This window comes from Peromyscus leucopus, chromosome 4 (genome assembly GCF_004664715.2).
Source record: "Peromyscus leucopus breed LL Stock chromosome 4, UCI_PerLeu_2.1, whole genome shotgun sequence".
In the NCBI taxonomy this organism is placed as follows: Eukaryota; Metazoa; Chordata; class Mammalia; order Rodentia; family Cricetidae; genus Peromyscus; species Peromyscus leucopus.
Window position 1 is genome coordinate 49,052,703 of NC_051066.1, and position 24,376 is coordinate 49,077,078.

At 45.4% G+C, this 24,376-nt stretch overlaps 1 protein-coding gene across 7 annotated transcripts in view; it reads left to right on the plus strand.

Annotated features, from left to right (window-relative positions):
* The window catches only part of Rapgef4 (Rap guanine nucleotide exchange factor 4), a 284,557-nt gene that overhangs the window by 187,384 nt on the left and 72,797 nt on the right, over positions 1–24,376 (plus strand). For 4 of the 7 annotated variants that reach the window (XM_028885722.2, XM_028885724.2, XM_037204872.1 and 1 more), the window contains 4 exons: positions 10,970–11,023; positions 11,336–11,442; positions 14,303–14,424; positions 16,028–16,211. In XM_028885722.2, coding sequence (XP_028741555.1) covers positions 10,970–11,023; positions 11,336–11,442; positions 14,303–14,424; positions 16,028–16,211 — 467 coding nt within the window. Of the gene's footprint in view, positions 1–8,682; positions 9,406–10,969; positions 11,024–11,335; positions 11,443–14,302; positions 14,425–16,027; positions 16,212–24,376 lie in introns of those variants that run through there. The other 3 variants (XM_028885723.2, XM_028885726.2, XM_037204874.1) reach the window with 2 other exon arrangements.

Here is a 24,376-nt window from a genome sequence, read left to right on the forward strand (position 1 = left end):
CTAAATTACTAATATTTGGTTTTCATATAAAGTATTTGAGTACCCAAAACAAACAACCAAAAAAAATGGTTGGGAAATGATTCCTTTGAAGGAGCCATCTAAGTTTATTTAGGTAGTTTAAATATTGCTAGTGTGATAACCTCGTGATTATGTTACCTTGGCCCAACCTTCAGGACACATGCATCCTAGTGAAGAAGTGTGTTACACTTCTTCACTAGGTGTGCAGATTGCAATTGGTGCTCACTGAATTCTCCAGTGCTCAAACTGATATCCACATACCAGTGGTTTCAATCCCTTTAGGCAGAAGTAGAGAATTTCAGATCATACCCCAGATCAGCAAAGCCAAAATCTGCACTATAATGAGATCCCTGTGTGCTTTGCAAAGCATTAACTTAAGTCCCCCCACCTCCCACCCCTCATAAGATTCTGACCAATCAGCTCAGTGGAAACAGCTGCAATTTTCCTCCCAACATTCCTTCACATACCGGAACATGTAAATTGCTTTATTGGTCACTCTTTTTGTGACCAGTTTTTGGTCAGGAATGAATGAAGTCTACTTTAATTCATTAATGAAGAAGACTGTCCATTCATCAATAATGACTTATCGAGTAGTTCTGTATGCCCAGAGTTGGGGGACAAAAGGGTGAGCAGGATGATGTTTACAAAGCAAGTGTTTCAGTGGAGAGCCCAGACAGGACATGATAAGCCTTGTGTCAAAAGTGTGAGGTGCTGTATAGCAAGAGGAACAGAATGCTGATTTCCGCAGGGATGGGCACACTATATCCTCCAGGATGGGCAGAGTATCCTCTCTGGCAAGGTGTGTTTAAACAAAGGCTTGAATGGGGTGTGAGCCAGCGGCCATCTTGGAACAGCGTCTAAATAGAAGGAAGAGTGGGAAGTGGCAGGGCAGGAGAGACTAGAGACCACAGGAGACCCGAGAGCGGCAGGAGCTAGACGACTCCTACTAGAGAGCTCAGCTTGCACTATGAGTAGGAAGAGGAGCTCGGAGCATTGAGTTTCTCAGAGTAACATCACCTGATCCATGGTTTTTTGTAGGGTGTTCTAGCTATGGACTTGAGAACGGTGGGGAATATGGAAAGATGGAGACATGCAGACTTCTAAGATCGTCATCACAGTTTCTAGACAAGAGAAGTCTATGGCATTGATACTGGCACTTGGCATGTAGCTCATGAACTTCAGCTTAGGGACTGAATTTTTACATTTTAATAAGTATAAACATAAATGCCTACATAAGGCCTGTGGCTAATGCATTGAACTGTGTAATTCTTGAGTTCATAGATAAAATCTCACCATGGTTTTGTTTCCTTGTGTAGTCTTGTGCTACTGACAGTTAGTACTTAGTAATAACTCATGAATTAAAAAGACCATTTCCCAATCAACCCTAAAATACCTATATTTTGGGCCAAATTTATTCTGGCCTTTTCTCGTGTCTTCTACATGACTGCCCCTACAGCTAGTATCATGAGAACATTTCAGTCACGAAGGCCATCCACTATATTTTAGCAGATGTTCCATGGACTGTGAAAAAAAAAATGCACTAAAATACCAGAAAAATAACATGTGCTCTCATTCCCAGTGTCTTGTCTCTGCTTTTCTTTGCATTCAAAGTGTGCAGTGAAGTAGAATTTTGGAAAATTGTTATAACAAAGTCTGTGCAAAATGTCTGAAGGATTTGCTGCAAGTCTGTTTGCTACAGCTGTATTGTTCTCCTTGTAAAAAGTCATGTAATACAGTCATCACTATTGCTGTGTCATTTTTTTAAACTATATTTTTCCTCACTGTAGAATGCTGGGTGGAAGGAGCACAGAGATAACAGAATATCCCATAATTTCTCATTGGCTTTATCTTTTATTATATGTGCGCCGAACTCAGGGGAGCAATGCTAAATGTCCGTCAATAGAAGATCGTTCAGCAAATCATGCCATGTCCGGGCAATGGCTGCCACACAGCTATGAAAAAAATGCATGGAAGTGCAAAGCTAGATGAGATAACTCTGTATGTTCTGATATGGAAATTCTTGAAGATTCTTCATAAGTGATAAACACAAGATTGAGGCCAATGTGTACATCATTTGTGTAGGAGAATAGGGGAGATCATATATATTTCCATATTAGTTTGTGTGTGATAATTAGCATTCAGCACAATTAGATTTTCTAAAACATGTTATGCAAATCACTTGCAGCCTTGGAAACACTGAGCAGGAGCCTGGAGCCTGGATTCAGAGTGGGTAGAGCTTCAATCATGTCTTTTCCATATTCACTTTATGTGCCTGGTGTATTTTAAAATGCCAAATAAATGCTAAAACTTTCCATATCTTACCACACCCAGATTTCAATTAGAGACTTTAATGGGGCAAATAATGTCCCTAGACTTACCACTAATAAGTATCCATCCATGAACACACTGAACACTGATATGAATCTCAATCATGGTCTCTGTTTCCCGAGAGTACAGAGCACACTATTCCCAGATTTGAACTTCGTCGTTAGGATTTCTCAGAATGGAAGTCAGGGTGGTGGAGGCCAAGGCTTAGATTTGTAAGATGGAAGGGAAGAGGTTTTAGTAATCTTTCACAGAACTTAGATTTCCATGAAAATTACAGTTGTGGGGGTAGAGAAGGCAGGACAGTGGTATTTGTGGAATACTGTGTTTGGTTGATTGACATACATCTCATCTCATCTTACACAAAGTGCAGATCTAATAGGAATACATTGAGATGCCTTTTATAAGAAAATCTGGGCTGATTTTTAGGAAAAGAGAAGACAAAACAAAATGGCATACACACACACACACACACACACACACACACACACACACACACACACACTGTTGGGCCCAAAGGAACTGTTTTGACTGGTAACTCTCAAACTAAACATTTTCTTTCTTGCAGAGCAGGGCCACAACCAGTTAATTCCTTTGGGATTTATTTGTTTTAGAAAGCTGATATTTTCCTTCCTTCTCTGTGTGTGTGTTATTGTGTGTATAGGTGTGTGTGTGTGTGTGTGTGTGTGTGTGTGTATGTGTGTGTGTGTGTATGTGTGGGGGGGTACTTAGAGGTGAACACATGTCATGGTGTATGTGTGGAGGTCAGAGGGCACCTTCACTTTTACGTGGGTTCTGAGGACCAACTCAGGTCATCAAGCTCGCATAGCAAGTACTTTCCATGGGGCCATCTCACCTGCTCTGTATTAGATTTCCTAGAGTGTGCATCCGATGTGCACCTGGCCGGGATTGTTTTGTTGCCTCTTGTTTGTTTTTATTTATTCGGCTTGGTGTTCTGTGGGCTTCCTGGATCTATAGGTTGGTGTCTGACATTCATTTTTGAGAGGATCTGAACCACTAAAGTATTTATTCTCTTTACTTTTTTCTTGCAGTATTGCAAGTACATGTGTGTTTTTTAATCACATGTGTGTTTTACCTTTGAAATTGTCTCAGCATTCTTAGATATTCTGGGTTTGGACACAGGGACAGTATCCTTTTCTCTTTGCATTTCGGTTGGCAAGGTGTCTGATGACCTGGGTGCAGGATCACTGAGCCTTTCTCTGGAGCTTGTGTACATTCTACTGCTGAGAATGTCAATGTCCTTCTTCCTGTTAGAGTTTGATATGTAGTTTTGCTTGATTTTTTTTCTTAGCATTTCTATGTCTCTGGTTTATGTTACCCAATGCATTTTTTTGTATTTGGCATATAATTTGATTAGTGCTATCAATAGACTAATATTCCATAGTTAACTTACATTACTATTTTAAATGTCCAGTTTGGCCGTTCAAAAATCTGTGTTACATCTACATTTTATTCCAGCTCTTGGTTTGTGCTTCAGACTGAAGTTTCTCTTGTTTATCATGCCTTGTGATTTTTATTATTGAAAGCCAGGTATGATGGGATCTGTAATAAGAATGGAGGTAAATAGGCAATCTTAGCTACTGTTCTATTGCTGTGAAGAGACCCCATGGCCAAGCAACTCTTATGAAAGAAAGCATTTGATGGGGGGCTTGCTTACAGTTTCAGAGGTTCGTCCAAGATCGTCATGGTGGGAAGCAGGTGGGCATGGTGCTAGAGCAGTAGCTGAAAGCTTTACATCCTGATCCATAGGCAGCAGGCAGAGAGAGAGAGAGAGAGAGAGAGAGAGAGAGAGAGAGAGAGAGAGAGAGAGAGAGAGAGAGAGAGATTCTGTCCTGACATCCTTTGGTGATTAAACAGCAATGGGGAATGTGGAAGTGTGAGCCAAACAAACCCTTTCCTCCCCAACTTGCTTTTGGTCGTGGTGTTTCATTGCAGCAATAGAAACCGTAACTAGGACACACCTCCTCCAAGAAGGCCACACCTACTAATCCTTCCCAAGAAGTTCTACTAACGGGGGACCAGGCATTTAAACATGTGAATGTTTAATATGGGGACATTCTCATTCATACCACCTCATAGGTCTTTAGCCTGAAGTTTTCTGCTTGTCTGTCTAGGAGATGGGTGGTTCTTGATGTTTGCTATGGTATTAGAGATCAAAAGTCTCCTTAAGAGGAGTCAGAATCAGGGGCTGGAGAGAGATCTCAGGGTTAAGAGCACTGGCTGCTGTTGCAGAGCACCCGGGCTCGCTTCCCAAAACCAAAGCACGGCAGCTCGCCAGCCTCTGTCATTCCAGTTCCAGGGGAATCCAATGCCCTCTTCTGGCTTCTGGGGGGCACCGGGCACACGCATGACACATAGACATATGTACAGGTGGGCATTTATACACATAAAAAAGTAAATAAATAAAGGAAAGAACGAGAATCTTTCCACCAGCTCTGCTGTTTTTATGTTGGTGCTGGGGAGGTGTGAGCGGGATGGTGAGAGCCCTGTAGGTAGGTGGCCTGTGTCCCTGGCCTGTGACTTGCACAACTGTTTTTTTGTTGTTGGTGCTTTTGTTTTATATACTTTTCTTAAACCTTCAGATTCTAGAGTCTGGAACCCTCCTTTTAAAAATTATTTTTAGTGAGAATTTTATACACATATATATTGTGTTTTGATCAAATCTACCCCTACTCACTCCCAACCTCTCCTCCATCCCCCTACTACTTTTCTTTCCCAACTCCCCTCCCCATTTCTTCCCCCACCAAGTCCATTTAGAACCATCAGGTTGTGCAGGGGCAGGACTATCTACTGGAGGGGTATGGGCACCCTCTCTGGAGCTATGTTCCTGAAGAGAGCTTGCTCTCCCTCCAATCAGTTGCCAATAGCTTCTCAACTAGGGGAGAGACTTCATGAACCCCCACAACTGTCCCTCAGCTCCTGCTCTCCCACTCAGTTAATGCGGGATGGCGGATGCTAAGTCTGCACCTCCAGGTGGGGGCAGGCTCCACAGAGTCTTCCCGGGGAGCGGGCCTTTGCTTTGGAGAATGCTCTCAGGGTATTTCACAACATACTCAATCTCTCCTTTCCTGAGCCACAACCGTGAGAGCCTGCAAGGGTTAAAATAAGCAAAACACAAAGCCTCGGGACCCACCAAAGACTTCTACCCACCACCAGAGGTCCCTGTGAAAGCTGGTCCACATTTGGCCTCCAGCAGTTCATCAGGAGCCAGGTTTAAGGTCTCCTATCCCTGCGCTGTGTCTGCTACAGGTCAGCTGACCTCAGCCCAGGTGGGAATGCCTGTCTATACCTGCAGGTCCCCGGCTGGTAGTGTAGATCGCAGCCTCCATTCTCTGGTGCGCCCAAAAGAACTTATGTTTGTTTTACTCAGCCTTCCAGCTCCTTGGAAGCGTTTCTCTGTAGGCCAGTTTTGAACTAGGAAAGTCTCAGAGGAAGAAGGGCCTCAGACAGAAGCCAGAGGAGCCTAGAGATGGTGTTCCCATGAGTTCACCAATGGGAAAGTTTAGTTATTTCAGAGCCATGGAATCTGCCTATGCGTCTCAGTCCTGAATTGGATTTCATCTGTCCAGCACCAGAATGGTGACATTGTTTTAATGATGGGAATGAGGCAAACACTTCACAGGCTTAGCTGCATTATTTCAAAACATCAAAACAGGAGGCATTAACATTTTATAGCATTTTCACTAAGAAAGCATTTCTCCAAGCGATTGAATGTTCTTTGCTCTTGCTCACCAGAAATAGGAAAAGTGATGGGATTTGAAAGCCATGGCGCTGGCTGTAGTAGCATTTATTTGTGGACTCAGATGGACTTGCTGACTGGTGAACCGGTAGAAAGCTCAAGAGCTCATTTAAATCGGGCACTTTTCTCCCTCCGAATCCCCAGTTTAGCCTTTCACACTGCTCTGCACACCATAGGCCTTCATTAAATCTCTGGATCCTGTTGGATGTGACTGCCGTGACTTTTTACTGCCCTGGATTGCCAGCGTCGGCTCTGAAAGCTCCGCACCCTCATTCTAGCTTGTTATTCTTGTCTCTTGGCTTAAGATGTTGTGCCTTGCAAAAGCCTTCTGTGAGCAAATACTTGACTAAAAGAATCACCCTGTTTTCAAAGGCGTCTGAATATGATTTTTCGTGAGGCCTATTACAAGGCCTCATCGACCTCATTATATCTACTTGGGGGTTATTGTGCACCTTGTAATGGAAGCTAAATTCCTATTTTTCATCACCTGATTAGTATTTCTGAATTGGCTCAGATGCCAAAAGGAATATTTTTTTCCTCTCTGTTTTTCCCCTTTCACTGGTAATAGAAACATAATAAAAAAGCAGCTGAAAGAGAAGGCCCTTCCCTAAAACAAACAAAAACCAATTATAGTTAATCCTGAGGGAAGCCTTCAGGGGAGACAGCCAAGAAAATGCTGGAGGCTTCTGCCCTTATCTGTCCTTCCTGCCTGCCTTTGAGGATCACATGCTCACAGCCTGGCTTGGACTCTTTCGTGCCCACAGGAATTTCCATCAACACATGAGAATGTGTTGAAATGTACGCAGTCTAATCAGAGAGGGCCCATCCCTCGTCCAGCCGGCTCCTTGCGACGTGTGCATTCTAGCTACAGGTCAAAGCGGAGGCCAGCTCTTGGCCCCAAACCAAGCCATCATTAATGGATTCCCTGCGCCATACTGGCTTCCCGTCTGCCTTCCTCTTCTGTACCCAACGGGAAATGTGCCTGGAGGATATAGGCCAGCAAGCGGGTAGGAGAGCTGGGGTACTGCTTGCTGAGGCTCTGCCCAAGTCTGGCTGCTGTGAGCACCTTGTAGGGCTGGCCCTCGAGGTCTCTTCTTTGTCCTTGCCGTGCTCTGACAGAGGCTGGGGTTCCTGGCTGCCTGTCCCTCAGCTGGTCTTGCTTTGGTTCTCACTGACATCTCTCTGTTGCTCTCTCCCCCTCCCCCGGGGAACCTAACCATTGACGTAAGGAAATGGTTCCCTCATTTCTCTAGTTCCCGGCCAGAGGGAGAATGGGCACCAGCGGATCTTGCCTTCCTCTGGGCTGAGGATAGCCTGGTGGCATCAGTAGCAGTGGCTGTGCCTCAAGGGGTTCTTGAGGTCCTCCAAGTTCCAGGATCTTCCAGGACCCCTGGATCAAGTTCTGGCGATGTTTCCTTCTTCCTCGGCACTCTTCCCAAGGCGTTCTTCTGCCACCATGGGAACTGGCTGGGTGGATCTGGCACCGTCCCCGTAGTCCTCCACCTGTAAAACTATTTCCCAGCAGAGAAATCCATCTCTGATGAGGTTTCCAAGCCGTTTCTAGCCTCCTGGGTGGACTTCTGTGACTCCCTTTCTCCAGCACATTTATTTTACCCCTGAGGGAATGGCTCTTTGGTGGAGGCTGTGGTAGCTGTGGTGGTTGTGGGGGATGTGGTGGTCGTGGGGGATGTGGTGGTGGTAACCGGACCTATGATGCAGACACTAGAGTAATCTAGAAGTAGATTGAAATCTCAGCACTTCCAGAGAGTAGCAGGACGAGCTCAGGCAAGTCCTTACATGTCTCTGGCCTTCGTTTTCTCAGTGAAAAAGAAAATAACGGTGAAACCAGGAGCTAGCGTGGATAAAGGAGTGGGGTAGACACATCAAACCTGCCTCTAGGTCAGATTTTCTTACTTGAATGCTTCATGAGAATAACCATATGTCTGTCCTTCCTAACTATTCACAAAATACAATTATCTGCCTTATTTCTCTATAACACAGCCAAGGGGAAACTTACTTGAAGGATGAGGGAAAACAAATTGGAAATCAGCAGAGAGACCCAAAAGCATTGTAGTCACACTGGTCACATGGTGTCCCCGACCAGGTCTTGGCCAGAGATGGTTTCCCAGGGACCCTGCCTGCCTGTCTCAAGTCTGTCTCTATCAACATTCACCGCCAGGCACTGGCCCTTTCTCAGTCCTCCTGAGTGAATGTAGTACTCCCTTCAAAGTCAAAGTCCTGTTCTCTGAGGAGAACACTTTCCCTGCATAGGTCCCTCACGGGCTTTAAAGAAAGGAGCAGCCCCTCCTTAGAGCACCCATTCATGGTGTTGACCCAAACCTAACATCTCTGAGGTGGAGAAGGTTTGAGAACATTGCTTTTCAGCAGATGAAACAGATTCCTGGCCCTGGAGCTGGTGCTGGGATTGTCTAGCTGAAAGAACCTTGTAGACATCTACGCCTTCAGAAGTCACACATCAAAGGGAAAGTGTTGGCTGAAACTTGATGCATCACCTTGCTTTGGTAATACTTCCTTTTCAAGGTTCCAAGGAATAAAAAAAAAAAAGTCATTGAATGAAATAAGCTAAGCTAGATACCACTTGTTAGTATTTTGTTATAATATAGTAGATGCAACTAAAAATACATATAGTCTTGGAATAGTTTCATTCAGCTCATCAAGAACAAGAAGAAAAAGCATTTATCAGCCATCCTCAGTCTGGGCCTCCTCTTGAGCTCCAGCTTAGCCAGCTTCTCAAGGACAAACTGAAAAGAAACACCAGCTTTTCGTAGGGGGGCGGTCCGGAAAAGAAACCCCACCTCCATCTGCTCTAGATGGAGCATGCTTCTCCAGAACAGGGAGAAGGTACGGGTTTCTAGCATCATTTTCTAGAGTAACCAGAAGCTTTTACAGTTAGATTTGTAACCAGGAAGCCTCAGAGATGTATGAAGCCACCTGTGTATAGAAGGGACAGGATCACTGGAGTTGAAAGTGGAGTCCAGAAGTGGAAAGTTCACAGCCAGCTTTAGCTGTGTGTTTCCAGGGACCTGATGTATGATAGCCCCGTTTCCCTGGCTGGCCAATGCTCTGGCTTAAGTACAGGAGTTCCATGGTCTCACAGCCCCTTGCCCATCAGCAGGTCTACGTAAAGAACGTAGGAGCTCTCAGGGCATGCCATTTTGAATGGGACCACATTGACATCCTCTGATCTATGCTTGTTCTAAGCGGTGTGCTGCCCACACACTGTCCATTTCAGTGGGTGGGGTCTGCTGGATGCCTGTCACGTGAAGAAAATGTTGAAATGGGTGAGTTCAAGGAGTCACAGCCATTCTAAACAAATCTGTCTCGCCTATGCTGGTTTTTAAAGTTTAGCACTCATCTCCCTCTTTAACTCTATTATAATATTAAAAGCACCAACCTGCCTGAAATTTGTCATTGATAACGGGCAAATATAATGTTTAAGTGTGCATATTTGCATTGAGGTTTAAAGTGTTTCTTAAAACTAATGCTGACGTTCATCTCCCTCCATTGTTACGGATTTTAAAGGAGAAGGGACGAACTCACCAATGTATTTTCACTGTAATTAACTCCTATTTGCAAAAGGCAGGGGGGGTGTGTTGATATAAAGTGTTATAATCTCTGTGCCAGGGTTTGGGGGCTGCCATTACAAATCGACACTCACTGGGTAGACCAGATAATCAAATCACTGAGCCCTGCGTGCTGTAGTCCAGACCTCCAGTGTGAGCCTCTGGGATGAGATGGAGGGAGCCTCAGCAGCATCCTGCTGCTTTTGGAGGTTCACGGGGCTCTTTTTTGTTTGTTTGTTTGTTTGTTTGTTTGTTTGCTGACATTCTGCCTTCCATTCTTACATCTTATACCACAACCCCCAAGAACACGAGGCTGGCTGGTCCCCACATGTTGCCCTTAACCTTAGCCACACCCATATTATTCTTTGTCATGCAACGCGGTACGTACAGGCTGCGGGGGATAAAGATGTGTGCATCTTTGGGGGAATCTTTGGTAAGGAGCCCCAGCCTAGTAAAGCTCCGAAGAAGTGAAATAAAAAATAAAATCATGCTCTTCGAAAGTGTCGCACACAGCATTGTATCCACGGCTTTTCCACCACCTTTGACCGGACGCAGTTGGAAAGGTCATTGCCAGATATGTGAGATAATGAGGTTAGGGGGTTCCGTTTTGTAGAAACAGAACTCCTCCATAGATCCATCCACAGAATGTGTTTTGTATGAAGAACGCCATCTAGGTCCCGGAGCTCTTCTGACTGGTACAGACTCTTGACGACTGCACAGTTTTCTCAGAAAAGAGAAGCGCACCAGCTGCCTCCCTTGGGTTTTAGGAGCTGGAGTGCAGGAAGCTACCTGTGAAAATAACGACAAACAAACAAAAAAGCGCTACTGAGGAAGCGTCTTCCCTACTCGGGAGAACAGGGAACAGCTCATTCCCAAATCAATACTTTATCCACCGCCCGGGGCAGGTCGCTGTGACCTCCGATTGTTTACCTTCTCTGCTTCCATCCCCGCTCTGACGATCGCTATGCTTCGACCAGCTGCCTTTTCCCTTCTCATTAAAGCTACAGACATTGAATCATTCCTGTTTGGTTCTTTTTTGTCCCTTTTTTTTTTCATTTTTTAAAACAATTTATATTTAAATGTTGGCAAACTGAATGGTCCAATTTTGCCCTTTGAATGCCCGTGCATTCAAGTTCCTTAGGCAGCTTTTATCTCTCTTTCTTTTTTTTAAATTCTATTTTGAGTTTCATAAAAATTGGTGTTTCTTATTATCCCCAACCCATAATTTTCGTTACTGAATTTTTTGTTTAATTTTCTTTTGCCTTAACATTTTATTTTTCAGACACCTCTCATTGAACCTCTCGCTCCTCTCCGTCCTGCTAACACCATTACCAAGGTAATGGGATGTAGGTGGGTTGATGAGCCATCCACGCTCGCTTCTTAAGTACCACTGGAGGTGGTTCCTGTGTCAGAGCTTCATGTCAAGGCCCCTCACAGCCACTTCCTAGAGTCAATAAATATGCAGCATGTCTCAGTCCTCGACATAAAACAGTGACATGTCACAGGAGTGAGCAATGTAAATATGTATGAGTGAGTTGTGTTTTTCTCTCCGGACTCTGATTAGAAAGTGGTCTAAGAATCATTGGGTCTATTTCCCTTCCCTAAACTCTCCTCTTCCCTCTCCTCCTCCCATCTGATTAAAACCCAGGTCCCTTCAGAGAAGATCCTCAGAGCTGGAAAGATTTTACGAATTGCCATTCTCTCTCGAGCTCCCCACATGATAAGAGACAGAAAATACCACCTGAAGACGTACAGGTATGTTTGCTCGTTCTAACGGCTTGGCCCTTCTGATTCATGGTTTATGAAAGTGGGACAAATAGCCTCCGTTTGTAGGCCCCCCACCCCGGGTTCCCTCCTAAACTTGATTTAACCTCAGCATTCCAGGCTAATGTGTGCAGGCATTCACAGAGAGGAGAGACTTCCCTTTTCAGTGGATCCGCTAAGTTCAGCGAGCATTTACACAGTGCTAACTTCCGCTCCAGGCCACTTCCCACATGTCATCTCAGCTTCTCTCTACCATTTCCCTGCTAGAAAGGGCTATCTAGGTATGCGTTCATGTCTCAGTTGACAAAATTGACCCAGGGCAAAGAGGTCAAACAGCTTCCCTTCACTAAGTCAGGTCTAGTGAGTCGCAAGATTTAAACAGAGGATGGTTGATCTCCAAATTCAGTGACTTTTTTTTTTTTAAGTCATAGTGTTACAAGCTCTGAGGATTCAGAAGTGAACATAATATTCAAAGTCTTTTATGGGGTTTGTTTTCTAGTAAAGTTTTATTTTAGTAAGATACTTAACCCGGGGTGTAGGGGGAGGCTGCACTTGCTGAAGCTGGAGGAGGACATTGGGTGGCCTGCTCTGTCGCTGTCCATCTTATTCCTTTGAGGCAGGGTCTCTCACTAAACCTGGAGCTAGGCTGGCAACCAGCAAGCCCCCGGGAGTCTCCTGTCCCTTCCTGTCCCAGCTCTGGAGTGACAGGCATGTCCTGGCCAAACTTAACTTTTTTCACTGGGAATTCACACTCAAGTCCTCACACTTGTGCGGCAGACGTCCTTACTCTTTGAGCCAGCTCCCCAGGGCCATGTTTTCACTAGCTGACTATTTTCAGAGTCTGTAAGTCAATGACATCTGTAAGTCTTGTTCTGCAGCTCTGGAAGTTAATCTGTCTGGAATCTATGGCTCATGCACACCCTTATAGTTCTAAGGAAAGTCAAGATTTAAAACAAAGCCAAACAAAACTAAACCACGCGTATGACACACCCCCAGAGTTCCATCCTTTTAGCGCTTTGACTCTTTAGCTTTAAGTAAACCTTAAAATCTCACGTGGCTGAAAAGATCTTTTTCTTTGAATGTTTCAATTATTTTTTTTCCCTTAAGTATGCTCCCCCAACTATTGACTCGTGTTGGGAAAATTCCATTAACTATGTCATGTTCCGTGACAAGTACTGGAAACTGGACGTCAGAAACTGATCTCTTCCCTGTGCCATCCTGCTGAGACTTAAACCCCTGACATGGAGGTGTTATGTCTGCTCCACACCCTATGACACAAATTAATGATCTGTTGGTGATGACCAGTGGACTCCCCTGGAAGTCACAGACATGGTTTCTTCTTCTGCAGCCCTTTGAGTTCTTGCCCCAGATCTGCACTAGCAAGCTCCGCCCCCTCCCTCCTGCTCTTCGTCCCATTATGTGATTGCCTCGGTGTCAGAGTGTGGAGGCCCCTCCAGGTTCAGTGTCACCCCAATACTATGCTAGGGTGGTTGACGGTCAGTTCTGGAGTGCAGGTGTCGTTCAGTGGCAGGGATGCCCAGGGACTCTGCTGTGTGCCTCTCTTATGTATTCTGGCTCCGAGGTCCCTGTGTCTTTCCTAGAAACTCGATGTTCTGAGTCATTTTTCTTCTTTGTGCTTTTATTTTTTTTAACTTTAAGAGCAGTCATTGAATAAAAAGCCAAATTAAAATTGATTTCTATACTCTTATAAGAACTTTTCCACTCATAAACTACCAAATTATACGAGAAATGCTCATTTATTTTGTATATTTAGCTCAGAGCTGTTTGGTTAATTCAGAGTGAAGATGTAGATGTCTCTTCACCCTTTGAAGCTGTGATGATGAGCGAGGCTGGCCTTCACAACGGTCCTCTCTGGGTCAGGGTCGGCACATCCCAGGAACTCTGATAAGATTTCAGAGATTCTAGAATATTGGAACTGGAGAAGGTCTCCAAGGCCAGCACTTGTGCGTTCTTTATTTCCCAGAGAAAGCAACAGAACCAGAGAGATGGCCAGTCACAGAGCTAATGAGTAGCAAATCTGCTGTTTTACCCCGTAACTTCTCTCACTTCAAGGTTTTTCCCAAAGTGGCCCAGGACAAGGAATCTACTTCAGTTTGTGCTAGAGTTCTTCAGGTTTGGCCCAGTCTCTGCTCATCCCCAGAGGCATGCAAAGGGAGGCAACCAATGAGTCAGGCCCAGCTGCACACAGCCATCTGCTCTGGGCCTCCCTGCCCTATTCCACTGTCCCTGGAGATCTGTCCCTAGGACTGCAAGACTCCAGTTTCTCCCTTGTACACACACACAAGGAACACCTGCCCAATTTTCTCACCTCACTCAGAGTTTCCTAATATGTAAGTGTATAATTGTGTATTTCCTAACCATAGTTTGTTTACCCAGACCGGCTCGCTGCAGGGGACAGCTTTGGGACTAACATGTGAATATACAGTGAGCATCTGTTGGTGTTAGATGACAGGTTCTGTAGACGTGCTAATGCTCATTACACTGAACCTTTTCGGAGAGATTTACAGTGCTAATTGCTTATTTCTCCCAACACTCCTCACACTGAGGTCTTCCCGGACCAGCTCACAGTGATAGACTTAGAAGGAAGGGTAATGCTTTCCCTCTCCAGCCCTTTGAGCAGCTTGGTGCTCTGGGTTCTAGTGTTCTTTTATTTACACGACCCTGCTTAGCTGGTACAAGAACCTCGGGCTATATACCCGATAGCACTTTTTTGCCTTGACACCTCTCATGGGGCCACGCTTTTCGGAAGGTTCTCCCCTCAAAGACTGCCTCCCACTCTCTCTGCAAAGGGGTGACCTTTCCGTCCTCTGTGTCTCCTCATCTCCTTTAGACAATGCTGTGTTGGGACAGAGCTGGTAGACTGGATGATACAGCAAACGTCCTGTGTTCACTCCCGGACCCAAGCTGTTGGCATGTGGCAAGTCTTGCTGGAAGATGGTGTCCTCAACCACGGTAAGATGATCCACAGGCTCTGGAAAACTCTCAAGACATGCAGAGTGCATTTCCCTGGGTAAGCTATTGCTGAATACCCAAATGGACGAGAAAGAATTATGACCTCCTTAAGGAACGACCAAGCTAGCATCTTCATTTAGCAATACAGATGCAGCGAGCGGGTGCTATTGATTGCCATGTTCCACCACTGTACCTTCCTAACTTCCGAGAACGAAGGGAAGGGAAATGAAATTGCAACCAGAGTGCATCAGCTCCAATTATGTTTATTAGTTTGCATTCATGGTTCATTGATAGTGTGATTATCCTCCAAGCGTGGCATGGCGGTCCTGAGGCAGGGACAGAATGAAAGAGCAGTGAGATGTGTAGCCGGGCTGATGACATGGAGGTAAGTAATGAATGCAGAAGCTGCCTTTTAACCGCGCCACTGTCTGGGAGAGCCAATTTGTATACCCGCGGGATGACCATATTTAAAATCAGAGCGGTGCTCTGCAATTGCAGTCTCTAGTAACTGCAGCAGCTCTCGCCGAACAGAAGAGCTCTTCAGGGCTGGTGTGTGACTGAGGCTGAACTGCTCACACCACTTGTTTCAGATGACTTTTCTAAACATGAAAATATTCAAATCACCCCTTTCATTCGCCAGCACCTGGGAACGTGGGAAAAAAAAATAATTTTGCTGGAGTTTCTCAGACTTGAAATGTGCATGCCAATCACTGGGGTCTTTTGTTGGAAGCAAATTCCAACTTTGCAGGTCTGGGATGGATTCTGAGCATCTTGTTTGGCAGTAAGTGCCCGGATGTTGCTGCCATCACCACCATGGTCCCTGTTTTGGGGATCTGCAAGGGTCCACCACTGTTCTTCGTCTTTGGAACATCTTGACGATCCATGCTATGAAGGGACTAAATGACTTCCAGACATTTAGATGAGGGCTTCCAGCCCAGTTCACCCTCTCTTTCTAACAGGACCTAAATCTTGTTGATCGCGTGGTCAGCATGTGTGAGCTCCTGGATTTGAGTCCCCGGCTTTGCCAAAAGAAAGGGAGGAAGTAGCTTTCTGGAAACCGAAACTGGAAGCAGATGACCACAGATTCCTTCGTGGAGTCTATGGCCCAGAAGCTTGATCGGGTTGCTCTGTTCATACCTTGGTGCTCTTGGAACCTTTTTTTTTCTCCAAGTGGGGAGAGACGTGTGTCTAACGGGTGCAGATAGCTAGCCAAGGCCTGACCTCCCAAAGGAATGCCTCTTGGAAGACCATTCTCCCAGAACCACTCTGCAAGCCTTCTCCGGCAGTTTGGGACACGGGCCCCACACTGTAGAAAGTGCCACTAAGGCGTTGTGTGCTTACTCCATAAAAGCTGGCAGGTGTTCAGAGGAGGCCTGGGGAGGCAAAACTGGGTGGGTCCAGGAGGCTGAGGCTCGAATGACTGCAGATGGGATGGTGTGGCTTCTAGCCGCCCCGCCTGAGTGAGGTGGAGTTGGAAGGGCTCAGGCTCTGTGCTGTGCGAATGCATGGCTGTCTTGCAGGACTCCGGCCCTGTGCTTCTGGCAGAGAGCTGTGGGGCAGAGCTTCAAGGCCCGGCTGACCCTTGCCTCTATGTTTCCCGCAGTGGACCAGGAACGCCATTTCCAAGACAAATATTTATTTTATCGATTTCTGGATGACGAGCATGAGGATGGCCCTTTGCCTACTGAGGAAGAGAAGAAGGAGTGTGATGAGGAACTCCAGGACACCATGCTGCTGCTGTCCCAGATGGGCCCTGATGCCCACATGAGGATGATCCTGCGCAAACCGTGAGTGAGAACTAGCGCCTCATCCAGCTGTCCCAGGCTGCTGCAGCCACATCTGGAGAGGGGCGCGAGGCTGGTGGCAAACGTCCTCTCCTTCCCTCTAGTCAGAGGGGGGATGACAAAGGGGTGATACTGCAGGGGTGTTTGTCTCTGTTCTATTTTAAACTTTGACCCCCAAAACTCCACTTTCCACTCACTTGAGTTTAAACTATAGATATTTAGCAGGTAGCTCAGGATATCAAACTGGGGTGCCCATATCAATGACCTTTGGCCAAGGGCAAGCAGAAACTGTTCTGTTTCTATGCCAGGCTAAGGCAACCCCTTTCTTCATAGTGCTAGAGGGCAAATGTCCCCAGAAGCAAAGCTCCTGTGCCTGTGTCACATTCATTCGTTCATTCATTCATTCATTCTTTTGGTAACCACTTCAAGGCCTCCATTCAGTCAGTGAGGCAGCTGGAAACCCCCTTGTCTGCCACGGCTGACCACAAGCTGGCAATCACAACCTTGAGAGATTTAATTAGGGCAAAGAAGAAGAAAATAAAAAGTGTCACGCTCCTGTTAGATTCCAGGCATTCTACTAACCGGGCCGCTCCCGGCCTTTCTCAGTCCTCAGGAGGACCTTTGCAGTTGAGGTGGCTTGGCACTGGGTTTGGAAGCCCCCCCCCACCCCCGCAACACGCTTATATTTTCATGCTGGAAGTGAAACCTCCTTCCATCGTACCAACCAGTGCCAGGCAGCTATGGATGGCAACCCTGAGCCACTGGCTCGGCCAACCTCCCTTTGTTACCAGGTCTCTGCGAGAACATTCAGCTTTACGTCTGCTCTGTCCACTGGGCACTTTCCAAGAGAGAGTTGTCCCTCGGACCGACTTCCCCAGCATCTGCCCCTTGGACCAGTTCACAATGGCCCCTGAGTGCAGCTTTATCACCTCCCCCCAGGATGCCTTCCCTTTCACTGGCCCGTACCCCAGGCAGCATGGGCTTTTCAACGCAGGCCATTTTTGTCACACCGTGTCCCCTTTGTCCAAACTCTCTCTTGGGGCTGAATCTCCCACGCAGAGCATTTCAAAGGCCTTTCCCTCATCCCAGCTGGTACTGCCATCCTTAACTCTAGAACCATGGTTTTCAGCTCTTTCAGCCTCAATACTTTCTCTTCAAACAGAAATTTAATAGAAGAATCCAAAATATCAAATAGAAAAGCCAGAGTTTCGCTGACCTAAGCAGGAGCAGGGTCCAAGGAACCTGCCCAGCCAATTTATGCTCTGTCTGCCCTGAAGGATCATGGGGAGGGTGGCTGAGGGCACAAGAATTCCCCAGGGCTGTGGAAAAGTCAAATGAATGAGGCCATCAGAAACCATGTTTTTCTCTCCTGTCAGACTGTCTCCCTTCCTCTTGACCACTCGTCCATCATCTGTCCTTCTTCATCATTTCCTGGATCCGTCCCCTTTCCGCTGTTCTCCTTGCTGTCATGTTCATTCAAGCCACCATCGTTCTGTGGTTCTGAGTCAGGCTGAGACAGACCCTAAGGCATCTGGACATGTGTGGGGATGTTCCAGTTGTCAGGATAGGGGTGGACACCCAGGCTGTTGGCATCCAGTGCGCAGAGGTGAAGACCAGGGTGTACTGAAGGCATCCATGCCAAGGAACCCTGCCATGCCTGCCCTGTGAACAGCTCGCAGCGGCTGAGAAGCAGCTAACCACTGGGAGTCTCTGAAAGGCAATCACACCACACCAGTTTTCTTCACTAACCCCTTATTATGCGCCGCACTTATTGACCACCCTCTTGTTCTGAATGCTGTGGAGCTGAGAAGCAGGAACATGAGGGTGGTCCTTCTTTCAGGAGCTCTGTGTGAGCAGAAGACAACTCTTAAGAGCCATGGGCGTTGATTCAATCAGGGCTGTATACATCCTATAGTGGACAAGGTGGTGTGTGTTAGCATTCTGTGCTGTGGAGAGGGAGGCTCCCTAGAGTGAAATGGTCAGCCTATGTCCCTGTCTTCCATTGTTTCTATTGCTGTGAAGAGACACCATGACCACAGCAGTTCTGATAAAGGAAAACATTCAATTGGGGTGGCTTACAGTTTCAGAGGTCTAGTCCATTATCATCATGGTGGGACATGGCAGCATGCAGCCAGACTTGGTTCTGGAGAAGTAGCTGATCCACAGGCAACAGGAAGTGCACTGTGTCACTGGGCATAGCTTGAGCATAGAAGACCTCAAAGTCCACCCCCACAGTGACACACTTCCTCTAACAAGGCCACACCTACTCCAACAAAGCCATACCCCTGATAGGTCACTACCTATGGTTTGCTTTCAAACCACCACAGCCCCCAGCAAGGAAGCCATCAATAAACATTTTCGAGTGAGTGAGTGAGTGAGTGAGTGAGTGAGTGAGTGAGTGAGTGAGGAGTAATTTCAGAGCCCCTGCCAATCCTCCCTCAGCAATTCCTTCCATTGAATCCACTAATATTTTCAACCCTTACCAAGTGGATTAAAATGTAAGAAGAGTAAGTTGTTCATCTGAGGAGTTTGTAATTCAATGAGAGAAGAGCTTCCAAATTATATTCAAATGGGACAGACATTTATGGAGTATGTGCTGTGTGCTCCAGATTTTACGGCTGGGTTTCATGAGTTATCCCTAGAAATAGGATCCTCTGGGTTGGGGGCTAAGAACTTATCTACCATGTGTGACTGAAGCTATGGGTTCACTCCCAGCACCCCCAAAGAGAGACGGTGCTGCTTCCATTCTCTTCCACATAGCAATGGATTGCAAGAACCCTAGGAACCCAAGTCTTCAGAGAAAATTCATTTCCCAAGCTTGGCTACAGCTGACCTCTGGCTATTGAATGGCAGATTTTCACTTGGTGGTGTAGCTTAAGCCTGGCATCTGAGCGCTCGAGAGGTTGAGGCAGGAAGATTTGGAGCTTGAGACGATCTTGGGCAACAGAGCAACTTTCAGACCAGTTTGGATTATATATGGAGAGCCTGTCTCAATAAATAAATAAATAAATAAATAAATAAATAAACAAACAAACAAACAAACAAACAAATAAATAAGAAGCCGATCTACTCATATTCCAAGATGTATCATTTGGGGATTTTCTTCCCATCTTCCCAATTTTGTTTTGTTTTTTTAATTTGGCAAACATTAGAATTGATTAGAATTGGACTGGCAATGCTCCTTTTGGCTTATGTTTTTTCTTCCTTTTTGAATGACAGCTCTAAGGGATGGGAAAGTGAAAAATAAAGAATTTTGTGAGATAGACACTCAAGTTCTCCACGCACACACACACACACACACACACACACACACACACACACAGGCACACACGCACGTACACACACACACTCCCCCCAATTCCCCTGTTTTTTAGTTAGTTAGTTTTTTCAATCATCTAGTAATCTTTGGAGGTACCACTTGATTCTATTTAAGAGGGCAGAAGAGAAAGATTTGGTCAATAGTTGCTGGCACCACCCAGCACCATGTCTGTCCTTGAAGGGGCTGACGAAGCGCTTTCCTCTTGGAGACTGAGGCCACGTCCATGGGTCCTGGGGAGGTTGGCTCCTTAGGACCCAAACTGCCGAGTCATTAAGAAATGCAGAGCCATGGCTCTATGTCAGCGGGGCCCGGACCCCCAGTGTTTGAACTCAGCACAGCTGCATTTATAATAGTCCCCACTGCCAGAGAGGTTGCAGAACTCTGATAATTACTGGGAAAGAAATAACACAATATTCTTTGATGAGAAGATTACTCCGAGAATTTGATTGTATAATGAAGATGTTGCTTTGAAAGGTACTTCCCATTGTTCCGAGGCTGAGACTCGCTAGCTTAAAAAAAAAAAGTGTCACTTGTTTTGACAGGCTACTTAGAAAAATTCTCTGTTTATTACATTAACTGCGGCATTTTAACTGTCAAACTATGAAAGAATGTTCTCCAGTTTAAAAAACAGAATAGAGCTTCAGGGGGAATTTTTTGGCACACTCTTGTTGCTATTGGTATTGAAAGAAAAAAAAACACATACATTCTGAATGTGAAATTAGCTTTTTATGTGGTGGCAGACAGAGTGACTCACAATGCCCATCGCGGTTGCGCAGGTGTGGACCTGGATGGCATTTGGGGGCAAATGCTACCGTCTGGTGACAGGTTGATGGTGCTGTTGTTGTAGCGTTGAGACAGGGCCATCAAATACAAATGAACTCTCCGAGCTTGTTGTTTTGACTTTGCTTTGTTTATGAGTCTGAATGCAGGAGGTTACTCTACACACATGGATAGAGCAGGGATGCTCATACGCAGAAGTGGGCACTTGGGTACACTTAAGCAGGCACTTTGGATAGGAAGCCATGGACCCAAAGATACAGAGGCGCCCAGGTAAGTACAATATGGCAAAAGGCAAAGCCACCTGGAAACAAAGAGGCTTCCCAGACACAGGATTCTCCTGTCATCAAGCCTTCCAGCTCCCTCCACGAAGAGTGAGGCATCCTGCCCCACTCTTTACAGTGGTCTCTCGGAGGCCTGCCTAGAGCAGGAGGGAAAGGAAGATTGTATTTCTCAAATCTCATTCTAGATCTGCAATTCTGAAACTTCCTAAATCCTAGAAGCATAAGTGGTTGAAAAAGAAAAGTCCATGGGCCTGGAAAGAGGGGGTGACACAGCACAGGAAAATTAGATCATCATACCAAAAATTGTTAGCAAGTTCTGGAGTCTTCCAAATGGGCCTGAAACTCATAAACTTAAATTCACTTATTTTATGTGATCAGTGAAAGGTTTTAGGCATCTGAATCTAGAAAGGAAATGAGCACTAGGAAGAGGCATGGGCTGTCCATCCCTGCCCATTGATGGCTCTAATGACCAACAGCTCTACAAACTGAATGCTCTATACATTTGTTAGAGGGAACTCAAGGGCCTGTGTATTTTTTCTTAATTAGAAAATGTGTCTTTTAAAATACTATTATTATTATTATTATTATTATTATTATTATTATTATTATTAGGCATGTGTATGTGTGTTCAGGTGCCTGCAGAGGCCAGAAGAGGGTATTGGATTCCCTGTGGGTTGCCTGATGGGTGGGTACTGGAAACTGAACTGAGGGCTTCTTGAACAGCAGGAAGCCCTCTTAACCACTGAGCCATCTCTCCGTCCCCATTTGTCTGAACTGGATCTTCATTTGTTCAGACTGTTTTTGAGGATGTGAAGTTTGAAATCCTGGTATTTTAGGAAGGTACCTTTACTCTGTAGATCTCAAATTCTCTAGCCAAAAGTCATTAGTGGTTCTCACTTCTGGGGAGGAGGTACTCTCCAGGAGAACGTTCACCATCTATCAGTCCATCTTCACAGGACGCTCAGAGGAAGGAGGAAGCATGGGTAGAGGAGCTGAAGCTATGAAACAGGACTGCACTGTGGGCCCTGCCCACCGTGTGCCCTTCAGTGCTTGGCACACTGCCTCTGTTCTTACTGCGAAGGTTGCTGTGTCCTCATTGAAAGCTTAGAGATTTCCCTGCACAAGGGATTCCACTAAGTGGGTCATTTCTGGAGTTTAGAATTACATCCCCCCCTATAAAAGCAGTGTGCCATGTTCTGTTCACGTCTGCATACCCAAAAAAGCCCACTAGAGAGAGAGAGAGAGAGAGAGAGAGAGAGAGAGAGAGAGAGAGAGAGAGAGAGAGAGTGTTTCAGGTGCCCGCAGAGGCCAGAAGAGGGTATTGGATTTTCTGTGGGTTGCCTGATGTGGTACTGGGAACTGAACTGGGGTCCAGGGCAGCAGTACTGTAGCTACATGCTTATGCTTTAGAGTTCCTAGGAAGATGAACTCAAGTTTTTAATCACTTCCTGTTGTTCAAGCCCATCTATTTGTGTAGAAAATTTAGAAACTACTAGAAGTTTCAAAAGAATGTATAGTACCTGCATTCTTATCTCCCAGATATGAAATTACTATTAATATTTTTTGGGAGTTAGCTCTCTGGTGATTTTCAGGCAGCAGCTGCTTCTTCTTCTTCTTCTTCTTCTTCTTCTTCTTCTTCTTCTTCTTCTTCTTCTTCTTCTTCTTCTTCTTCTCCTTCTTCTCCCTCTTCTTCTCCTTCTTCTTCTCCCTCTCCCTCTCCCTCCCCCTCCCCCTTCTCCTCTGTAGCTGGGATTATCTCCTGGTCCTTCCTGGCCCACGGTCAGAACAAATCTCTCACCCACCAATCCCACAGCTGCTCGGACCCAAATAAACACACAGATGCTTATATTATTTAAAAAATTGTATGGCCGTGTGGCTCAGGCTTCTTGCTAACTAGTTCTTATATCTTAAATTAACCCATTTCTATAAATCTATACCTTGCCACATGACTCGTGGCTTACCAGTACTTTACATCCTGCTCCTCATGGCAGCGGCTGTCAGAGTCTCTCTGCCTCAGCCTTCCACCTCCCAGAATTTTCCTCCTCCTTGTCCCGCCTACACTATCCTTCCTGCCTGGCTACTGGCCAATCAGCATTTCATTTATCAATCAATCATAGCAACACTCCTCCTCCTCCTTCTTCTTTTCTACAGTTAATGGTATGAGGGTCTTTAGGGCTGGGTTTTTAAAGTGTGGAATGTGCTATCTGACCTCTGAATATCACTGCATGCATCATTTTGTGATTTTTGCACATGGGTTGATTCTATGCTTCTTAGGAGCAAGAAAGGCTATTATTGCCTCGGTGCTCTTCCTCTCAGAACAGAGGAGGAGCTTCCAGCCACATAGGGGAAAAAGCAGAGCAATAGGCCAGAAATAGGCTGGGAAAATTAAGAGCTGCCTGACACTTAAGGAGTGTCCAAACTAGGAGCAGAGTTGAGCCAGTCAGATAAAGGGAAGCCAGCTGTGCCAGCTTTTGACATTAGAAGGAATTTACAGCCATCTCAGGGCACCGTGGAAGAGCATGAAAGGAAGATGTGAGTGGTCAGTTTTGCAGTATATTGACTTTTCTGAAGTTAAATTCACTGATGACTATAGAGAATGGACTAGAGAGGCCAAGTCTGAGAACAGCTAGATGTTTGTATGAGAATAAAATTAACGGTTTTTGGAGAATTTAATGATACCATTTGAAATACATGCATGCAATACAAGAGCCTGCTAAATAACTTGTCAGTAATATGGAGCATGAGAGCCAGGATTCTATTCTCACACATTTGCCATTAATGCATCCAACATCTTTTGGGTACAAATCTCAAAGAATCTAATAATGCCTGCTAACCCTCTCCCTGCTTTCCAAGGGCTTGTAAATGGAAGCACAGATGCAATTGTATTTAATGATAGGCAGCATTAATTAAGTACATGTGTGCTAGGTGCTGGGCTAAACACTTCTTTAATTCAGTTCTCTCAAGCAACTCTGAGGTAGTTAACATACTTCCCACCTTATAGATTAGGAAACAGGACCATAGGCAAAGTTGCCTGTTAGTTATCCAGATCATGGTGGGCTATGAATTTGATCCAATGTCTAACTGGAGATGTGTTCCACCCGCCATGGTCCTAAAGGGACTCAGAATGGCTTTGTAAGTTATGTTTTGAGCATTGGTGAAGAAATATGTCATGGAAATCAGATTTTAAGGTAGTTATCATAAGATTACCTCATCTCATTAAATCATTCCTCTATGAATCTGAAATAGGAGCATAACACATTCAATAAGTAGAATAGAACATGTAGAATAGAACAGAAGTGTACCGTCTACTATAGATAGAGTGGTCTACTTTGAGAGAGTCATAGAGTTATTATAATAATGAAGATTATTCTTTCCTTATATGCTTCTGGAGCCTATAATTCTCTTGTGTGCATCTCATGCACTGAGCTCCACTCTATGCTGCCAATGGCAGAGTCCACATGGTTATGTGGGTGTAACATTATCAAAACTGATTCCACAGAAATGAAATGCTTTATGATCAATGTTTCATGATTAAATATAGGAGGCCCAACTAAATTTAGATTTCAGATAAACAATGCTTTCTTACAACTGTATATGTTTCATGCATCTTTTTTTGAGGCAGAATTTCATTTTGTAAGCCAGGATGGCTTCAAACTTATAGATACCTGCCTGCCTCTGTCTCTGGAGTGCTGGGACTAAAAGGGTACACAATGATGCCTGGCTCCCATGCATCATTTTATTTGCCAAAACTGGTCCCTGGCTTGGGATTATTAATTGACTTGTCTTCA